Genomic DNA, 20,181 nt, shown 5'->3' on the forward strand with positions numbered 1-20,181 from the left:
ATAGAGTCGGGATCTAGAAGACTGTTTACAGGGGTCAACAATTCTGCTACGGCTCTTAATTCCTGACTGTCAGGAATCACAATAGATGTGGCAGGAAGTCCATAGAGGCTGGGGTCCGGAGTATCGGAGTACCAGATTACCAGAATGGGGGATATCGGTCTCTTACCAACACAGGTCTCTAAGGGGTTGTTTTGGATCTCTGTTGCTTAGGTAATTGCTGCAATACACCATATAACCCTGTTTGAACATACAGAAAACGCACATATACACCAAGTTAAATTATGAACACGTGGTTATTTAACTAATTTTGATTGTACATATTTGGAAACCGAATACCAAATGTGATTCGCAGGTTTCTTGACTATTAACTGAAGATTTATTTCACAAAATAAAACAGCAGTCATGTTTGGAGTGTTTGAATCACCAAGGAAAAGCCTAAACTAAACAACAAACCCTATGCCCGGGGAGGGAGAGAGAGACCAACTGAATCCACCAGTTTATGGTGCAATGAATTTGTAGAGCAGTGTTAAAAGTCTATGAAATTACACATATAATTATATAAGAGTAATTACGGAGCCCGGAAACTGACAAAATGTGTTAAAAGGTTACATGACAGGTGGCAGTAAAAGGGCTGATATTTTCCATGGTCAGAGTGATAGTAAATGTATAAAATCCTTTGGAGTGGCCTGATATTTTTGTGTTAAGTTAAAAATGCTCTCTACTAAATAAAACATTTAAAAAATGTAAAAAAAATAATGTTACAAAAAGTACATACTACCATGTTAAAGAGACATCCATCCAGGATGATGGCTAATTCCCTCGTTTTCGTCCATATCCCCTCTGCTGCTGCCCTCTGTTACCAATCTGACTCCGACTGTTAATTGATGCCATGTCAGCTGACTGTCGCACGTAGTAGTAGTAGTAGTAAGTAGTAATGTTGTAAAGGCTTTTTCACAGCTTTGGAAACTAAGAAATATTGACGCCTCTTTGATTTTAGACGTGCTATGCAGACGAGTATGCATCTTTTCCATGCTTATTGACCACTTACACAGGCGATTGACATAGTGTGTCAGGTTCATCTAGGGGAAAATTCAAATATCATGAGACATCATACTGAGCTGTAATGTTCTTTGGACTTGGGAAAGTATTCCTCCGTCCATCAGGAATGACTTTTCTTTTTAAAATTGAACTGACACCTGCAGAAATTAAATTCTCAATGCAACAAATTCAGCAATTAATGTCTTTTTTATTTTTAACACATTCATCAGTTAGCAGAAAGAATATGACCAAAAAAAAAAAAAAAGAAATCAGCAATGATCATTTTCCTGAATTCAACCTTTAGAATATAAATTTGTAAAATTCAAATTTACTCCAGAGATGTAGAAGACACAGCACTGTACATATCACTCTATAATCATTATGAATTATGTAAATATACAAAACTGAACACAATGAATAGTTGTTCCAGCTGTCCAACTGCACATTTCACGACGAGAGTGTGGCAACTTGGAGTTGAGACAAAAAAAATAAAATAAAAGCAGAGCCCCAGTGTCCTTTCATCTTTTGCATTACAAATACCTTGTTTTCAAATCCTGATGTACCACAGCTTATACTTCAGTGCAATTCACACAGCGGTGTGTTTATTCCCAGCCCAGCATCAAACATGCACAGACTGTGCATCAAGCGTAAATGAAGGAAAGCTGGTGGAGGAAGGTTGGAAAGCATTGTGTGTCAAACCTGTTACCCCCAGCAGGACAGACCTGGAGCAGGATAACAGGAATCTTCATTTTGAAAAAAAAAAAAAAAAAAAGAATAAATAAAGGCAGCTTGATTTTATGGAGACCCAATGTGTTCAATATTAAGAAAAACTACACCAAATAATCTGACTAGCTTTATAAAACCCAGCGCATTATGAGTTATTATTATTATTATTATGTTTTATAGTTTTTTGGTGGTCGTTTTTATTTAATTCCTTCTTCCAAAGTCTGTCTACAGCCATGCTAGTTGGTTGGTGAGGCTGTACTTGAGCACAGCAGTGCCCTGAGCTGGATGCTAAAGGGCGCACGCTAACATGCTCACAGTGATAACGCTAACATGCTGATGTTTAGCAGGTAGGTTATAATGTTCATTTGTGTATGCATGTATTAGCGTGCTAAGATTTGCTAATTAGCACTAAACACAAAGTACAGCCGAGTACAACAATTTATTCTGAGGGGGACATGACCAATCCATCCAATGGTTGCAGACATTTCACTCAAGACCACAAATGTGAACCTCATGGTGGCGCTAGAGGAAAAGTCAGGGAATCAGCAGGATTCATCCTCTGAAAACCATGACTGTGAAGTGTGAAAGTGAAAACTTTGATCTGCTGGTGGCACTTCAGGAGAAGTCAGAGGGTCACGGAAATCATTTGTCTTCTAGGCACCATGAATGTCCGTAGAAAACGTCATATCAGGCCATCCAAAAGTTGTTAAGGTGTTTAAGGCTGGACCGAAGTGTTGGGCCGACCGATCCCTACAACCATGCTGCTAGCGTAGCCAAAAGGCTTATTGGATTATTTCACAATCTCTCGGTTCTATTAAATGTTTGGTCTGCATATACTCACATGATTATTTATTTCACCATGCGTCATCTATTTATGTAACATTGAACACTCTGGGTCGCTATACAATACAAAGGATAGTTTACACCTTGTAAAATACATTCTTTACTCCCCAGAAAAGACCATGACAGACAGGCAACATGCTGAAGCTAATGGATGATTTAGCCAACAAATATGAGAACGTTGCCTTCTTCAGCCGTGTTAATGCTTGCCCGTACATCACTGGGTTGGAGGCGATGATTGAAAGCTGTATAGCTCATAGATTGTTTGGCCAAGTATTTAATATTTGCCGCATTTCTTACCATAAATTCATATCAAATACCTGCTGTTTTTTATTGTACTGTATTGATAAAAGATTTGGTTCAATTGACCTCAATCTACGAGTCATTTATTCTAAGAGCTGAAAGAATTTTGGCATCAAATGAACAACCTTTCTATGATCCATCCAAGGGCTGAATTAGTGTTTGACTGAGCGTGCCTGCAGTGACTTAACCTTACGCGTGCGTCAGGCAATGGCAATCAAACACTTCAAAATATTATTGAGTTCATATTTTAACTATTCATTTAAAATACTACTTAACCTTAAGTTTCATGTGTAAAAATAGGTAACACAAAATACTCTTTTTTTTTATACAAGGTTGTAATTTTGCTTTCTGAGAGCACCGCTTTCGACAGCCTGCTTTGACTGTGCATTGTACTAATTATAAGGATGTATGTGTTTACGTGAACACACAATGTCGCATATGTTTGATTACTACACAGGGGCTATTTTGTTGCAAGACGACGGATTACAACCCCCTTACAGTATATCTCTCTTGTCTAGTGCAATCTATTATAGTGCGATTGGTCCGTTTATACAATGTGAGGATGGGATGTGTTAAAAGCTTTGGCAGTAGACATGCAGATTCGCTGATAAGAAAGCTCAGAGAAATGAGAAACACTGCTGAATGCCACCATATTTTCAGACAGAGGCGATCGTACATACATACATACATACATCATCTTCTGCGCGCGATGTAGCATTGCACTCAGCAGTCCCACCCCGACACGTGAACAAATCTCACTACTTCAAGCTTGTGTCGTCAAAAAAAAGTTACTTAATAACCTGGACGGCTGAAGGTCGGTTTGACAGTTTAGCCGTGATGGAGGAGAATCAGGACTTCAATCAAGTGATCCTCCATCAGTTCTCTAATTAAAAACGTCAGCCTGCGATAGCTGACCTCTTCGCAAGAACTCTGATTAACTCATTAAAAGCTGATGAACTAATTAAACCCAAAAGATTTTATATCACAGCGTCTCTTTGCTGCAATTGCCCTAGCATGTAGATACGAAATGAAACACTGTTACCAGTCAATCCATCATTTACCTGACCTCGACTCCGAAGTTGGTGGAGAAAATTCAAATGGTTCTGTTACCCTATTCCTAGTGCTATTTGTAGAAAAGATTACTATACAAGTCCTTGTTTCCCATATATTAGTGCCAGTGTGAACTGTAAGTGCAAACGTACGGAAGCTGTAAATTAAAGCTTTATGCAATAAATAAAGTGACTATCTGAGACAGATGGTTAAGTTCTTCAATCTGTCCTGACAAAGTCAAGGCATGGGAATTCAGCGTTGATCCACTGAATCTGTGCGGAGTGACGGTTATATGACCAAGTCCTGAACAGTAAGCACCCAAGCACTACTGCATTTTGTTTTCACAGATGAATGTGAGGGGAAAGAAGCGCAAAACTGAGAGCTATCCACTCCGGAATTTCAGCTTTTCAGGAGTTAAACCACTTCAAAAGAAAAAAAAAAAAAAAGCATGACACCAGCAAAAACAAAAACACTTCAGCTCTATGCCTCAACACTTACTGGATACTATAAAATATGTTAACGGAACTGAGGTCTTGGGAGCGTAGGCTGGCCGTGCTCCTCATCTGCGATGTCCCTTCTGCTTCTTGTTCCTCGCAGGCGTCCTGATGGGCTGACTGGCGGCTCCGTTTTCCAGCGGCACAGGCACTGGAGCTGCTGGTGGAGAGATGGGAGAGAAGAGGTCCGGCTCTGCGTCCATGCTGGACTTGAAGGGTCCGGCCGGGGAAAATTTCAGAGGACTGAGAGAAATGGACAAAGAGGAAAAAGACGGAGTTATAAGAAATATAAGGGCAGAGGAAAGGGGGATTAATACAATTATTTGATCATTTTTATTTATTTATCGTCTAGGTTTTTGATGAAAGGGGAGGACACATATGATTGCCCTATAGCGAGGAATCAAACAGTATATACGCAGTTGAAATCATTGAACGCCGTTACCAGTTCATTTGTTTTGGTGTCGTCGTGTTCCTTTCGGAGGGAGCTTCAAAAGACGCGTTTTAAAAATGAAGCTGCCAAACCTTTTTCCTTGTTGTTACAGAAACAGCTATATAATTAACCTCATTATTTTGTTGGGGAAAAAATATATATTTTTAAAGCTGCTGGGGTGGATCCCCCGAATGCAAACACATTCAGAATGTTTCTCATTCATAACTTTATTTTGGAGGGACATGTTGCAAACAGAAACAACATCTTGAACGCTGGGAGAAGTGCGTATTTAATTATCAATATACTTGCTTCAAGGACGTATTCTTGACGTTGATTTTCCAGTTTCCACACAATAATGTCATAGCTTAGTATATGAGAACAAAGTACTGGCATTAGAACTATGATTTAACAGTATTCTTGTTGTTAGACCTGTTGAGCATGTTTGGCGATATCTTCACTTGTTATATATGTTGTTTTGGTTCCATTTCATGTTGTTGTCTGGTTTTGTGTGATTTGCTGTTGCTGTTTTTTTTTCTTGTGTGTGTGTGTGTGTGTGTGTTACTTTTGTTTGTTTTTGTTGTGCTTTTGTCTCTTCACAAAAAATAAAAAAAGACAGAGAAAAGAGGGTGGAATATAAAAAAATCTACCGCTATCTGTCTAATCTCTACCGCTCTCAGTATGGAGTATTTCCTCTAACAACACGCCTGCCAAATTAAGACATAAATAAACTCACGGAGGGTGAAGTTAAACAAAGGTAAACAAGGAATATCTTCACGTGTGTGTGTGTGTGTGTGTTACCTGATGGGCGTGCGTGGGCTGCTGTTGTGTCGGCGTACAGGTCGTGTTCGGGGTTCGAATGAGAAGCCCTCTTTTAGACTCTCTAGGACCGATGGAGCCACGTAGGTGAAACCCTGTTGGATAATCATCACTTTTTTTTAAATTACAATGTCAAAATAGCAGTGAACTTAAATAGGTTACACCACTAGAAGCAGTCGTCTACCAGATAACGCTTATAGTTAGGGGCTGGCTCAGGTCCTGCCTGGACCAGCCCCCTAGTAATGCTGCTATAGGCCTAGACTGCTGGGGGACTTCCCATGATGCACCGAGCTTTCCTCCTCTCCCTCTCCATCTTTACACATTCATGTTCCACCAATGCATGTTACTAACTTTATATCTTAGTTTCTCTGGGCTTTCTCGTCTCGCAGGTTCCTGTGGGTCGTGGTCCTGGTACGCCATGGGCCCGCTTGACTCTCATCACTACAGTTATTATCTTTATTGATAGTCTGGTTACTATTAAAGTTGTTATTGCCATTATGAATCATATCTCAGTTATTATTACAGCTGTAACTACTATTATCATATCATGTCATATTTCCATTGTTATTATAATTATAGTTGCTATGGCTACTGCTGCTATGTCTGTCTGTCTGCCTGTCTGCCTGTCTATCTGCATTTCTGCCTCTTAAAAGGAAGTTTTTCCTCGCCACTGTCTCCAAAGTGCTTGCTCATGGTGGGAACTGTTGGGTCTCTGTAATAACATTATAAAGAGTCGGTCTAGACCTGCTCTATTTGTAAAGTGTCATGAGATGACTTTTGTTGTGATTTGGCGCTATATAAATAAAACTGAATTGAATTGAAATCGTCTGTGGTTTCTAGATCCTAAATATGAACAAATAAAAAAAAATTTTTTTAAAAAGACAGACAAGGAGGAGCGTCTCACAGCGAAGGCGAGCTCTGCACTGTGGCTGAGGGAAGTATCGTCTGGACTGTCCACTGGCGTCTGCCTGGTAAATCTGGCGTCAAACTGGCTCACATCCTCGTCAGACTGCTGCAGACGGGAAGACAGAGGCAGCCAAAACGTTAGAGAGGGAGGGGAAAAAAAAAAAAAAAAAAAAAAAGAATTGAGAGAAAACCATGAGATTTATTAGGGTGTCTGTGGATGGTGGACGTGAAGATGTGGACGAATGTAACACAAAGACAGTGAGAGGTTTGGGAACGTAAAAGAGGTGTACGTGGTAGTTTAGAAGACAAGAGAATGAAAGGATGAGAGCAGAGTTTGCTGAATTAACTCAACCACTAACCCAGAATAGCGAGCATAATATTCACCTAAAAGGCTATTCGACAACACAATGGGCACAAAATGAGGACTGATGACCTACCAGCTGTGGCTTGTATGGCGGCTCCACTCTCTTGTTCAGCAGGTCTTCCCAGTTGATGTGCTTGAAGAAGTGATGTTTCTGCCGTGGAACAAAAGGGCTAATTTAGCTGCCTTGAAAATGAATCCCTCTGAACACCAGAGGAATGTTTTTTTTTTTTTTATACAAGCTCAGACTTTTGCTTCTAAATTGGACATCATACCATTCGAAGGTGAACTTTTCCACTCAGTCCCATGAAAGCAGTGCCATACCTGTCCTCTCAAAACTGTATATTTTATACTGTAAATCTTTTAAATGGCAGTTCATCTATGACAAGCACATCACTGCCTGGCCCGCCTGCTACCTTCACGATTAGCTTGTATGGTTTTACATTTATTTCATTGCTTTTCTACTTGAAAATACACAGTGCTCCACCGGTGGAGGTTGTTTTTGAATCACATCTTTAATATGTCTCAACACGCGGATTTGATGTGTTTTTAGCGTGTCCAGTTATAGGGAAACCATGTTAACACCGGGTAGAAAGCCAACGTTGGAGAATGTGTGTGAGCGAAAAGGCTACAGCAGTTAGTTACCTGGATATCAGCACAGTCGGTTTTACTGGAGCCAAGTCTTTGGGCTGGATTCTTCTTCAACAGCTGGAAAAAAAAAAAGATAGAGTGGCGCATGTCACTATAAAGACTGATGATTGTGTACCAAGTTATGAAATAATACATCCCTTATTTGAATTTACAAAATGAAGCTGTTTTCTTAATATTTCTAATGAGTTGTTTGTAATGTTGTAATGTTTCTGATGAGCAGTCATACAAAGATAACAAAATATCATTCAAAACGTTTTTTTGTTTTCTTTTTTTTTTTGCATGGCAGTGCACCTTTTCCAGAAAAAAAAAAAAAAAAAAAAAGAAAGGGAGGAAGCTTAAACTTTTAAAAACAAAAGGCTGACATGGCCTCGTTCTTTTCACAGGGCTTGATGGTTCATTTAAAGTCGAGATGAAATGAAAGATTCCCTTTTAAACACCTTTTAGATCACATTCCCGGTCACATTGTGCACCTATAAAACAATATGTGTCAAACAACATTACAGAAAATCTATTTCTTTGTATTCTCAAAATACAATCAGGTTTTCTTCCTGTAAAACTAAATGACGTGTGCTTACATAAGCTTGTGTGCAACTAATTTCAACCCATAATATCGTGACATCCACCCATCAGTCAATCTTCAACTTTTAGCAAAATCAAATTCCCAACGTCATGTCCCACCTGCCTCTCCTGTTTCACTCGGCAATATATCGCGATACTCGACTTTAACTTTGTATAAAACCAAATGTACGTTTGTAGTCCCTGTATGCAACACACACATAAACAACACAGAGCAAAACATGACAAAAAATAACAAAAAACTATATAAAAAAAACAAAAAACAAAACAATCCAGAATAATGCAATGTGCCCTGTCCAACCACATAATAGATTACATTTGGGTTTAATTCGATTAATGAATGTGGTTTTATTGAATAATCTTTTATTTTGGTCAATCGCCTGCATCCACTTTGCAATGAATATTCAAAATCAAAATCAAAACACTGCCCAAGTGGCAGCCTCACAGACACTGATAAATGACGCATAAATGCAAATAGATGAAATGCTCTTATTCACTCAAGAATGACACTTCATCTGACACTAAAAAAAAAAGGACCCACTGCAATCTACTTATCTACTGATATTGCCTGTGGGCAATGAAACAATGTACAAAATGTTTCTCCTGCCAATTGTGAGAAACTGGAATTGAAACAAAAGTTAATCTGAAGCTACATTTGGACATCATCTGGGTCTGTGTTTTTGTGTGCGCCTCACAGACCTTCTTGATGAGGTCCCTCGCATCGATGGTCAAGTACGGCGGCAGGTTGAGTTTGCACTTCAAGATCTTATCGATGGTCTTCTTTCGGTTTTCGGCTGTGAATGGAGGCTGGTGGGGAAGCACAGGAGGGAGTCAGTAGTTACTGGAGGAGATCAAATCCACTGGTTAACCTACTGGTTTCTCTCATCCGTAAATACAAATGTAAAACCATCACAACAGCGACGAACAGGTTCACTAATAAGCCTTGTTGGATGGTTATGCATTACTTTAATTAACACTTTACAGTAATATTTGGCTTGTACCCACTGACCGTATAACACATGATGCTATTGTTATCGGTTGCAATTATTTGGTCTTTACACAACACTCCTCTAGTTTTTTTTTTGTAAATATCAACCTAGATGAAAAAGGAAAGTTAGAAATAAAAGCAGATTTCCAAATTTGCTGGATTGCAAACGAAGTTGGTCTAAATCTAAATCTATCACTGGTGGAAATGTACCGACTGATTTGTTGCTTGTTAGTTGAGGCTTATTTGAGTCAAAGGACTCCTTCTGAACTTCCTTCTTTCTCGTTTCTTACAGTTAGACACTCTCTCAGTACAATGCTTGCTTCAGGGCATTCGGAAGCCTATGGTTGTATCTTTATCGTTGATACAGTAATACAGTTCATGTAGTTGTACAACATTGTACTAAAAATAAACAAATATCTAATTTGTTTGCATCGTGAATGGGTACAACGACTAATCGAGGCCACAAGATAGCAGAAATGTCCAAGTCAGTGTTGCACAATCCTAAAAAACATTACAGAGATGTAAACAATGCAACTGTGTGAATGTAATAATGCACAGTTGTTAAGTAAACAGCTGAAAGTGATGTGGCAGTCATTTTTGTAGTAAGTTACAGCTACGTCCTTACAGCCTAAGTTCTCCTTTGCCATATGATGCCCCCCCCCGCCCCCCACCCCCACTTGGCAGTGGAGTCTTTAAAAACTCTTCAGCCTGCATATTCATAAGTGAGGGCTATAAGAAGTGACTTAAGGGCTCTGAAGAAGTTCTGGAAAACAATTAGAAGATTCGGGAGGGGAGGGCTGGTCTTAGTAACAGAGCTGGTTGGTCACAAACCCTTTACAACACATTATCTATTGTCACAAGCTTTGGATAGAGGCCCAAAGAATGAGACCACTGATACAAGCTGCTCAGATGAGATTCTAACCGGGGGCGGCGTTCTCACTCCGTGCGATAGGGTGAGTAGTGAAGACCTCAGGGTCCAGCCGCTACTCTTTCATAATAAGGGGAGCAAATAGGGGTTATCTGGGCACCCAGTAAGGCGGTAAAAAGGAAAACTACTACAGCCCATCCCCATCTCCTGACAGTTCTAACTTACTGATCCGGTCATCATATCGTACATCAGGGCCCCCAGGCTCCACCAGTCCACTGCTCTGTTGTGACCTGACCTGGTCAGGATCTCTGGAGCCCTGGCAGAGAAGACATACACAAACAAGGAGATTCAGAGTAAAAAAAAAAAATAGTGCGAGGACATGTGTGGGCGGGACAAAACAGCTGAATGGCAGTGAATATTTCTAATGATGAAAAAAATACTGATCAAAAACTCAAAATGAAAAGTATTTGCTTGCTAAATGTATTAAAACACAACGTATGAATTATCCAAAGGGTTACAAATTGCGTTACACAATTCTGCATTTATGTTCCCAAGTTTATAAATGATTATTATAATACAGGAGATCATCAACATGAGCAGAACACATTCTTATTCCTAAAGAACGGTGGATGGAGAAGAAAATAGCAGCAACCACTTTTACATGTGGACACAAAGGGGTTAAAAATCTGGGGAGTAAGAGTGTGGCAGTGTGTGTGAACTGTAGATGTGCTTTAGAGTGAGCGCAGTGTTACCCACATGTACTCTATGGTGCCACAGAAGGTGTGTGTGACGCTTCCATCATGAATGGATTCCTTGCAGAGGCCGAAGTCAGTCAGCTTGATGTGTCCTTTCAAAAGACACAAACATTGAAGCAACGCCGTTTGTGGTTAATGTGCGAGGCTACATTTCACATATCACGAGTGAGAGGAAATGACGCTACCCCAAAATTAGGTTTCCACCACGATGCAAAACGAGGAAACAGGAAACGACACAATGACTCATATTCATTCCGCTGCGATTGTGCCTTGTATGATTGCATGTGACAAATAAACTTGACTGATTGATTAAGATCATTTTTGGGTCAAAATTGAGGCATTCAAAAGGTGGTTTATTTTTGGGGAGATTTAGACTAAAATTCGAGCTCAAAATAATCCCGGAAAACTAATTTAATTTGAATAAATGTTGATATTTTCCCCATTTGTAAACACTTAGTGCCACGTTTGAAACTTTTTAAAATACACAAGCGTCAATCCATTGTCATTACAGAGATAGGATTAGAACTTGGAAAATGCATTTTTCATTTCACCGTGTCCCTGTATTGATTATTTTACTCTTGTTACATGCTAAATGTGTGTCAGGGATTTTAGTACAAAAATACCCAAAAACAATATGATTTTCTTTTCCTGTAAAACGTAAAAAATATATATAAGTTTTGATGACTCATCTTGAACTCGGGGGCGGTTCCATAAATTTACCCAATTAAATGCGATTTAGGGTGACCAGCTAAACTCTGCCGTCATGTAAAACCACACGAGACGTTAGCTTGTGGGTCGCTAGCGGCGCAATACGGCCAGGTGTGTGTCTGGATTTGAGCCGGTAATAAACTTTATTGACACTTCCAAAAATGATGTGGGTGAGGTCTAATTTATTCGTTTTTACTGATAAAACAACGCGCATGAGGGAAGTGTATGTGCAGGCCAACAGTCCTCTATCTTTCTACAACAGCTCTGTATCCACACCCACTTTTGGAGTGATCCAATCAAATCTGTAGGATTTTATCTAAAATACCCTGCTCTCCATTTCACCCAGACGTACGTCACATTACTGAAGCTTAAGACGCTTTAACTTCAAGAGCTACATTCAGCTATAAGAATTACTCATTGGATGTTTAACAAGTGATTCAGTCAATCTGTTTGTGGTACAAATGAATGCATAACCCCCCCCCTTTGTATTTATGATCATTCTATGCTTTGAGACAGTAAAACCTTTACTTATGACAGTCATAAATGTTCGTATTTGCTCCAAACATTCTGTACTGATCACATCTATTTGCATATGTTCTTAGACAAACAGACGGAGGGTTACCTTGGTGATTGAGCATGATGTTTTCTGGTTTGAGGTCTCGGTAAATAATCCCGTTAGAATGGAGGTGACCTAGGGCCAATGTGATCTCTCCCAGATAGAAACTGCACAGACACAGATGTGATTTGAATTAAAAAAATAGGAATCATTTCCAATGAAACAATAACATAACCATGCTAAAGCTGTGCAAACTGGAAACTGCAGCTTATCTGCAAACATTTAGCTGAGGAGTGGGCGTCTTTACCAAGCAGTGTCCTCCATGAAGATGCCTTCCTTCTCCAGCTGCATGAACAATTCCCCACCTGGTGATAAACAACAGTACAGATGGGTTAGTGAGTTAGCTCCCATCCCTCTGGTTGGTCCATGGCATCTGTCTCTCCTGCCATGTTTTTATCCTTCACATCCATCCACCCATTCTTCAGTGCCTCTGTCTTACCACTCAGACACTCCAGTATGAGGTAGAGTTTCCCCCCAGTCTGGAAGGCGTAGAGCAGATCCACAATGAACGGGTGTCTCACCGTCTCCAGGATCTCCCGCTCTGCTCGTGTGTGGGCCGTGTCTTTAGCATTACACACGATCTTAGCCTAAATGTAAAAAAAAAAAAAAAAAAAGGAGGACAAACAGAAGGAAGGGACGAAATGAGAGGCAGATAAAGGACGTTTTGGATCAAAATTTGAGAAAAGAATAAATGGAAAGAGAGGAACAACTTCATGTACTGTTCATCTTAGAAAATGGTATAGGAAGCTGTGGGCCGTGACAAAGTACCTTTTTCAGGACCTTCATGGCAAATATTTTCCCCATCTGAGCACCTTGAACCTTCCTCACCTGGAAAACCTGAAGAAAAAAAAAAATTGTTTTAATATTCGTTTTTTTATATGTCAGACATTATCTGACAAACAGCTTTATCATGGCATAATGTTTACAGTATCGTTGGTTGAGGCAAATGATGATCAGTGGGTGTATCTCCAAGGATAGTCCTACCCAGCGAAGTATCAATATTGGCTGCTCCACAAATTAGAAATACCACCTCCGTGTGCCAAAGTGCAAACCACTTGAAGCTTTGTTCCGGCCTCCATCAATGTGCTAATCTCCAATGCTAAATCTTATTTTTTTTAATCATTTTTCTAAGTAGTTCTAACCCTAACCCTAACCCAAGGAAAAACGTCTGTTGAGAGCAACGGAGTGAACAACTTTCAAGAGAGAGATGTCACCTTAAAGACGTTGTCAGAGGTCGATGTGTATTCACCAGCATGCGCAATCCCACATACACACCTTGCCATAGGCTCCTTTCCCCAGCACAGTAAGAAGCTCAAAGCAGTCAGGTCCGACTCTCTCACTGTCTCTGTTGACACTTTCACTGGTCAACTCCACCTCCTCTGTCTGAACACTGGGATTAACGAGACACAGAAAAGTAGCAGCATTGGCAGAGGTGCATTTTGTACTATATCAGCATCCATTTGTTTTTAAATTTAAATGGTAAATTCAACGTACTTCTCCGGTTCTGTCACAGCGAAGTCACAGACATCATCCTGCAGACGGGAAACGGCAAGCCAATGAGGTTAAACAAAAGTTAGAATAGTAAGTGTTAATTGTTGTACACCTTAGCCAAATGTCCCTTAAAAATCACAAACAGATGTGATTCTCATTTCCTCATTTTAGAATTAAAGTGTTCGTGGCAATGTATCCGAGCTTGACATGTACCAGCTTGTGTGAGTTTACCACAGAGAAGCATGATACAAGCAATATGCGTCCAAACCAGAAATAAACTAGAATGGCACCAATGAATTGTTTTCTTATTCTTGTGTATTCGAGGTATTAACTGATCAGCTTGTAGTCTTATTGATGATTGGTGGACACAGACCTCTGTATCACTGACTTCCTCAGTCTCCAAGTCAATGTCGAACACTCCTGCCATCCTGGAACTGAGATTGTACAGTCAAACAGTCTGTCGTGCTTTACACATTAACACTTTCACCTCAGTGAGGAATGTAGCGCTGCTGTTGTCTCGAGGGCAATGACTAGGCCCAACAGTAAACAATAGAAAGCAGATAATACAGGAACACTACAATAGGTCATACGTACCTTGATCTGTCAGATATCAATTCTGCGAAAAAGAGAGATTCCAATGTGTTATATTATCTACAAACAATTTCCATAAAATGTACTACATCACAACACATAATGGTTTAGCCATGTAAAATTACACTCAGCAGGATACAGGATTTTATCCATATTGCCCACCCCTGAGCCAGTCTATAATCTGAATACTTGGTATTTAGTAGCCCAGAAATTCCCAATTTATTCCATGCTGCAAGGTTTTTGTCGTTTTATTGATTTGCAAATGCTGTACATGCAAAGACTATAGCAATACTGGGCTGTGAATGCATGATCTGATTGGTAGATCTGATCAATAACAATCTCCTGTACTATTCGAAGATCTTCTAAGATCTTCTAAGATCTTTCCAAGGGCCTTCTTAAGTCCTCTGACTCTGGGTCCACACCGAACCAACCCACTGTAGCCGGCTGAGTGTTAAGTAAACGCGTGGGTACGTCTAAACACAAAATACTTGGCCCACCCAAAAACATTAGCCCTAGCCCGCACCAAGCACTTGTATTGGCAAAACATGACACAGCTACACCCCCGAGGTTAAAACAGACCGTGACAACCGTCTCTGAAATGGAGGATATTACTTATCTGATGTTACTCAAGTTATACACGTCTCAGAACCAAATGCTCTGAGAGAGATAGCTCAACTTAGCATGCTAGCACGCTGGCGAGTCAACCAAAACAACATCTGAGCGAAGACAACAGCAAACGCGGTTTCATCGAGCCTGCTCTCTCGTTGACTTACGCCGACGACGAAGACGACTGTACGCTTGTTGGGGCGCTTTCTCTTCCCTGCAAATATAAAAAAAATTTTTTTAAAAATCCCCCACTGGTTAAAACCGGCTGCATAACAAATGTGAGCTAATCAGGTTGACAGGCTCGCTTGACAGGTAGCGAGCCTGCAAACATGCTAACGCTAGCTAGCGTTTCGCCGATGAACGCTTCGCCCGGGGGGGTTTTAAAAGTTTTCAACGCGAAGCGGCTTCTGCACACACAAACTGCTGTGGCCGTCATTGCTCGTGAACTAACCGGCGACAATACACGGCGCTGTCTAGGCTCCCTTCATGCTCCTCCGTCCGGCATGAACGCTCCGCGGTGTTGTTGTCGCTTGACGGACGACCTTTGACCTGCTACGTCATCAGAGGGTCCTGAAAAGCAAAACTGTTACAGCGGCTTATAATAGTGATGATGATGATGATGATACTATCCCGGCTACCAATACTACACCTAACAGCAAAATATAGTAACAGTAATAATAATTATGGTAGTAATAATGACACTAATAATATGTAACCTAATGACAATAATTAATTATACGTATTATTATTAATCTTATTACTGATTCATAATGATTAGTGATTATTATCAGAATCAGAAATACTTTATTGATCCTCCGGGGGGGAATTAGACGCTATTTATGATGAATTATGATGAAATTATTACTGAAGCTGTGATCAAGAACAACATAATATACTTTCTGGCACCAACTTATATTTTATTTATTTGTAATTAAAGGGCAGGCTCACCCAAATGGCAAAAAAAAAATCATTGAAAGTGAAAGACTGATGGTTCCGTTTGTTGCATTGCTGGTTTGGCTGGTAGTGTTTGTCTTTGTTTCCAAAATGGTCCGATCAGCCATTATGTGGTCAGTTTTGTCTCTTCAGCTCTATTCGGTGTCTGTTAAGTTATCATAGCCTGAGTTTGGTTGTTTAGTTTATCTCTTTTATGGGCCCAGAACTTTTGTCACATATTATGTGAATTGTTTCTTTAATTTCTGGGTGAATCATTTTTGAAAATCCATCTGTGCTTACCCCCAAGCCCATTTGCTCCTGCTGAAGACATTGATCTTTAAAAACAAGCCGTGATTGTAAACTTTCATTTCAAAAGAAACAAGGCTAAATCATTTCCAACCACAGCTGAGCACTGTAGTTGTTAGCAAATGTAAATTTAATTAATTCATTTAATTCATATTTAATTTTATCTTCATATAATATTTAAGAGGAATAAGACATGTGAGGCTGTGTTTGGATACACAGGCAGTACTTGTTGGTAGGAACCGTTTATTATTGGTTTTTATGGAATTTGTTGACAATAAGAAAGAATGTAGAATATCACCAGACTTATCTTTTAAAGTCATACAACATGTCACCTCCAACCAACTTAATCACATTTGCATGTCCATTTTCATCTCTCCTCACTGGCCCCCAATTCCAGCCAGATCTGATGTACTTTCACTTCTTGTGATAGGGGAATAAGTTAAAGAGGAACTTAACTTTGTCTCACAAGTGAGACATGTTTTGCAGTTCTGTTATCTGCTATTTGTGGTTTTTACTGCCTTTGAAGTCAGCCCGCACTGGATGCATTGGCAGACAGTCAGCACCTTTTACCCATGTTAGCACAGTTCAGTGCTTTACATGTGTCTGTAAGAGTAAGACAGTAGAAACATCAAAAACAGTAAGGCAGTGGGAGACGAACGCATACATAAATATTATAAATACGATCAATAAAAGTGACTTTAAAAGAATAGGGAAACAATATGAAACCAATTACACAGATAAGACAATGAAGACAATTTAAAAACACAAAACAGTAAAAGATGAAAAACAAATTATTACCACTTGAAGCTCGGTAAAATAGAAAACTTGTCTTATAGCCACACCGAAAGAGGTTATGGGTAAAGAGACTGACTGGAAGTGGGACCTCAGTGGAAACATGTGGTCTGTTAGACCAGGAAAAAAAATAAAGGTACAAGAAGATGAAGTCTTTCTGGATTACGACTATTCTTGTTGGTGAATAATAAATGTTCCCCATAAGATACCCAGAATTCTGGATGGACAGGCTATTTCATTTGATCTTTTCTTTGGTCATTTCATATGTTAAACAGAGCAAGTTGACGATAATGTAATAATAGCAATTGTTTTATTACATTATAATACAACAATTACAGGGGGAAGACAAACAATATACAGTAAAGGCTATAAAAGGCTATAATTAGTAAAAAAAAAAAAAAAAAAATTAACTATAGATAAAAGTGTAAAGAAAAGAAGAGGAACTTCTGCTGAACAAAAAGGCCTTCAAATACAACTGAGTTTTAGATTAGAGTTTCAGAGCTTTGGGCACCATACCGAAAAAAAATCTTATCAACCATGGTAATTGCGCACTGTATGTATAATATGTAACTCGGGACACCACTTAAAAGCATCTGCAAACTTCGAATGTAGAGAGTAAGACATTCTGTGGCATTCACTGACATAAGTCAAAAATGATCCAAAACAGGGGAATGCAGATCCAACCTCTCCAACACACTACGGCTTGCTTATAACTTTAGGGAAATGAGCCAGATGACGGAGAGTGAAACACAATTGAGTGAATACGTGGGCCGATGGTGATTACTATGTAAATATGGACTCTTATAAAGTATAAGAAAAGATAATCCTTTATTAATCCCTCAGCGGGGAAATCTGCATTGTTACAGCAGCATACAGGATAGTGCGATAGACATAAGTAGCAAAATCAAGATATAATAAATAAAAACAATAAAGACCGCTCTAGAAAAAAATATTAAAACTAAAACAAAAAACAACTATAATTTACAAATTTACAAATTCACAGAACGAAAGAAAGAAAGGTAAAGGAATTACACTGTATTGCACATAGAGAGATGTAGATATTGCACCATTTGTTATACGTTTCACTGTGCGTGGTCTACTGGGAGCAGTGCTGACACGATAGTTTAGCAACACAAAATGTGGTGCTTTTGTTGTCTCCTGGCATTTGTAGATGCAAAGCCTAACCCAGGGTCACGGTTAGCTTGTTTGCATGTCATGCGATTCCGATGACGCTCGAAATTCAGAATGAGGCAGGAAGTGAGAGGCAGAATGGACGAGATGGAGGAGCGCCCGTGCTGTGCTAGGTTATTGTTTGCTCATCGTGTCGTCCCAGTCAACATGTGTGTGTGAAATCTGGAATTGCCCCAATGAATTCTTAGATTATAGCTAAAAACCTATTTTGAGGTCACAATGACCTTTGAGTGTCACCTGTTCAGTATCCGCCTCCAACGCTGTAGCCATTTCTCTTTATTCATCCATGGTTGTATCCCCTTAAACATTTGTGTGAAATTGTGTCATAATTACCCCATCAATTGTTGAGTTAAAGAAACATGTTTGTCAAGGTCATTTTGAGGTCACAGGGACCAATAGTGTCACCAGTTGTGAAAAGTCACATCACTGATCGCTGCGAGCAGGGTTCGAACCTGCGCGGGGAAACCCCATTGGATTTCAAGTCCAACGCCTTAACCACTCGGCCATCACAGCTGGATATCCATATTAGAGTTTCGCACAGTGACCTTGACCTTTGACCTCTGAAAATCTAATCATTTCATCCTCGAGTCCAAGTGGACCTTTGTGCCAAATTTGAAGAAATTCCCTCAAGGTGTTCCTGAGATATTTTGTTCACGAGAACGGGACGGATGGACGACCCGAAAACATATTTCCCCTGCCTCCGGCCACGGCTGCCTACTCTATTTGATGAAGCTGATGTACTTGCATGGTTCTTGCAATTTTTGCATCGTATCCACATGGCTGAATGCACTTATTGTGAGTTGCTTTGGACAGAGGCGTCAGCTAAATGAATGTAATGTAATATTGTCAAAAATTTTTACTTTTGAAACTGAATTGTTTTCATGTCAAACCCATTTGATCCACTCAAGGGTTCATCCCCATAACTGGCTTTGTGGCTGCCGCCGAGGTCCAGCATGTCCAGCTCGGGTCAACAGTCACTTTGGGCTGCAACATCTCCTACCAGCGGCAGCATCGCAGGTGCTTGCAGGAGAGAGCTCCACCTATTACAGCCCTGTGTTTCTACACTGAGTACAATGTATCTTTGATAATGGCCATCAAAAATAGCATGTTTCATTTAATTTCATGATAAATTTACTTAGTATTTAGTTTAGACAGAAAAAGGTTAAGAGGCGTGTGCTCGTTTGTGAATGTTGAGTTACAATGTGTTCTTTTTTTTTTTTTTACTTATTTCATGTCTGAGACATATTCTACAGATATAGACCCTGAAACTGTTGTGAAAGGTGTAATGCTGCATGTGTGGAGTCAGTATGACTGGCAACAGATCATTTTCACCTCATCAGGCTCAATTATTCTAAGTGTCTGACAACATTATGGAAAGGATCCCCCACAGAGGTAGACCTTTTTGGTAAAGAGTAAGAAGAACTCTGACTCACGTTTCCACCGTCGTCTTCCTGCAACATCTCACCTCTCATGAGGTTTCAGATTAAATAAAAGACTTAAACAAAAAAGGATCTTACTCTTTATCTGAGGGTAATGGCACGGGACCACTTGCCCATCTAAGCCTGGAGCTGCGCTACCTACCTACTTGGCTAGAACCTCCATTTTTATCATCCTGCCTCTCCACAGCCTCCCTCAACTCCAGTAATATTGTTGCCCGGCTGTGCCAAACATCCACAGCAGAACACTCTGCTACCGCTTCACAAGTATATGCAGTTCTCCCCCTCAACCCCCCTTCACGTCGTCACCATCCAACAATATAGCCTCCCCAAACACTTTCTTTAAGCTAAGATCAGGATCCTGCCTCAACAGCTTTTTGAGCTCCCTACGCAATTTGGCATCCCTAACATTCTGATGTTTAATTGACTCTTCCCCACACAATTTACCGCAGCTCACTTCTGCAGCCAAGGATGGTAATGCATGAGAATACTCCCTCAACCCCTCCCGCTCCCTCGGCTTTCTGTCAAAAAAAAAAGGTTTTGAGCTTTGACCAAAGAAGGTGGGTGGCAATAGGCCTCCTCAGGCACTTTTAACATCAAGGACTTTTCCTCACCTCAACTGCAGAATGCTCTATCTCCTGCTGCTCCCCTTCCAAATGGTCATAAATATAGGCCGCTTTTGTCGTTACCTTTATACCTGTGATAACTA

The 20,181-nt window shown here is 40.0% G+C and overlaps 1 protein-coding gene and 1 non-coding gene across 2 annotated transcripts; both read right to left on the reverse strand.

The window, feature by feature from the left end:
- Positions 1–1,294: 1,294 nt before the first annotated feature.
- On the reverse strand, positions 1,295–15,311 carry LOC139291092 (ribosomal protein S6 kinase beta-2-like). Its single transcript, XM_070913014.1, has 18 exons — positions 15,266–15,311; positions 14,212–14,233; positions 13,991–14,051; positions 13,621–13,658; positions 13,402–13,516; positions 12,895–12,963; positions 12,566–12,713; positions 12,374–12,431; positions 12,133–12,233; positions 10,804–10,894; positions 10,273–10,363; positions 8,891–8,998; positions 7,610–7,672; positions 7,041–7,118; positions 6,602–6,709; positions 5,680–5,792; positions 4,456–4,694; positions 1,295–1,781 (listed from the first exon to the last, which is right to left on the reverse strand). The coding sequence occupies exons 3-17, from the start codon at positions 14,042–14,044 to the stop codon at positions 4,517–4,519; spliced, it is 1,413 nt and encodes a 470-aa protein (XP_070769115.1). The 5' UTR covers positions 14,045–14,051; positions 14,212–14,233; positions 15,266–15,311; the 3' UTR covers positions 1,295–1,781; positions 4,456–4,516.
- Positions 15,312–18,467: 3,156 nt separating this feature from the next.
- Positions 18,468–18,549, reverse strand: trnas-uga (transfer RNA serine (anticodon UGA)). Its single transcript has one exon. It is a non-coding gene; the product is annotated as a tRNA-Ser (tRNA).
- Positions 18,550–20,181: the final 1,632 nt, after the last annotated feature.

The sequence above is a fragment of the Enoplosus armatus genome, chromosome 2, assembly GCF_043641665.1.
Source record: "Enoplosus armatus isolate fEnoArm2 chromosome 2, fEnoArm2.hap1, whole genome shotgun sequence".
Lineage (NCBI taxonomy): Eukaryota > Metazoa > Chordata > Actinopteri > Centrarchiformes > Enoplosidae > Enoplosus > Enoplosus armatus.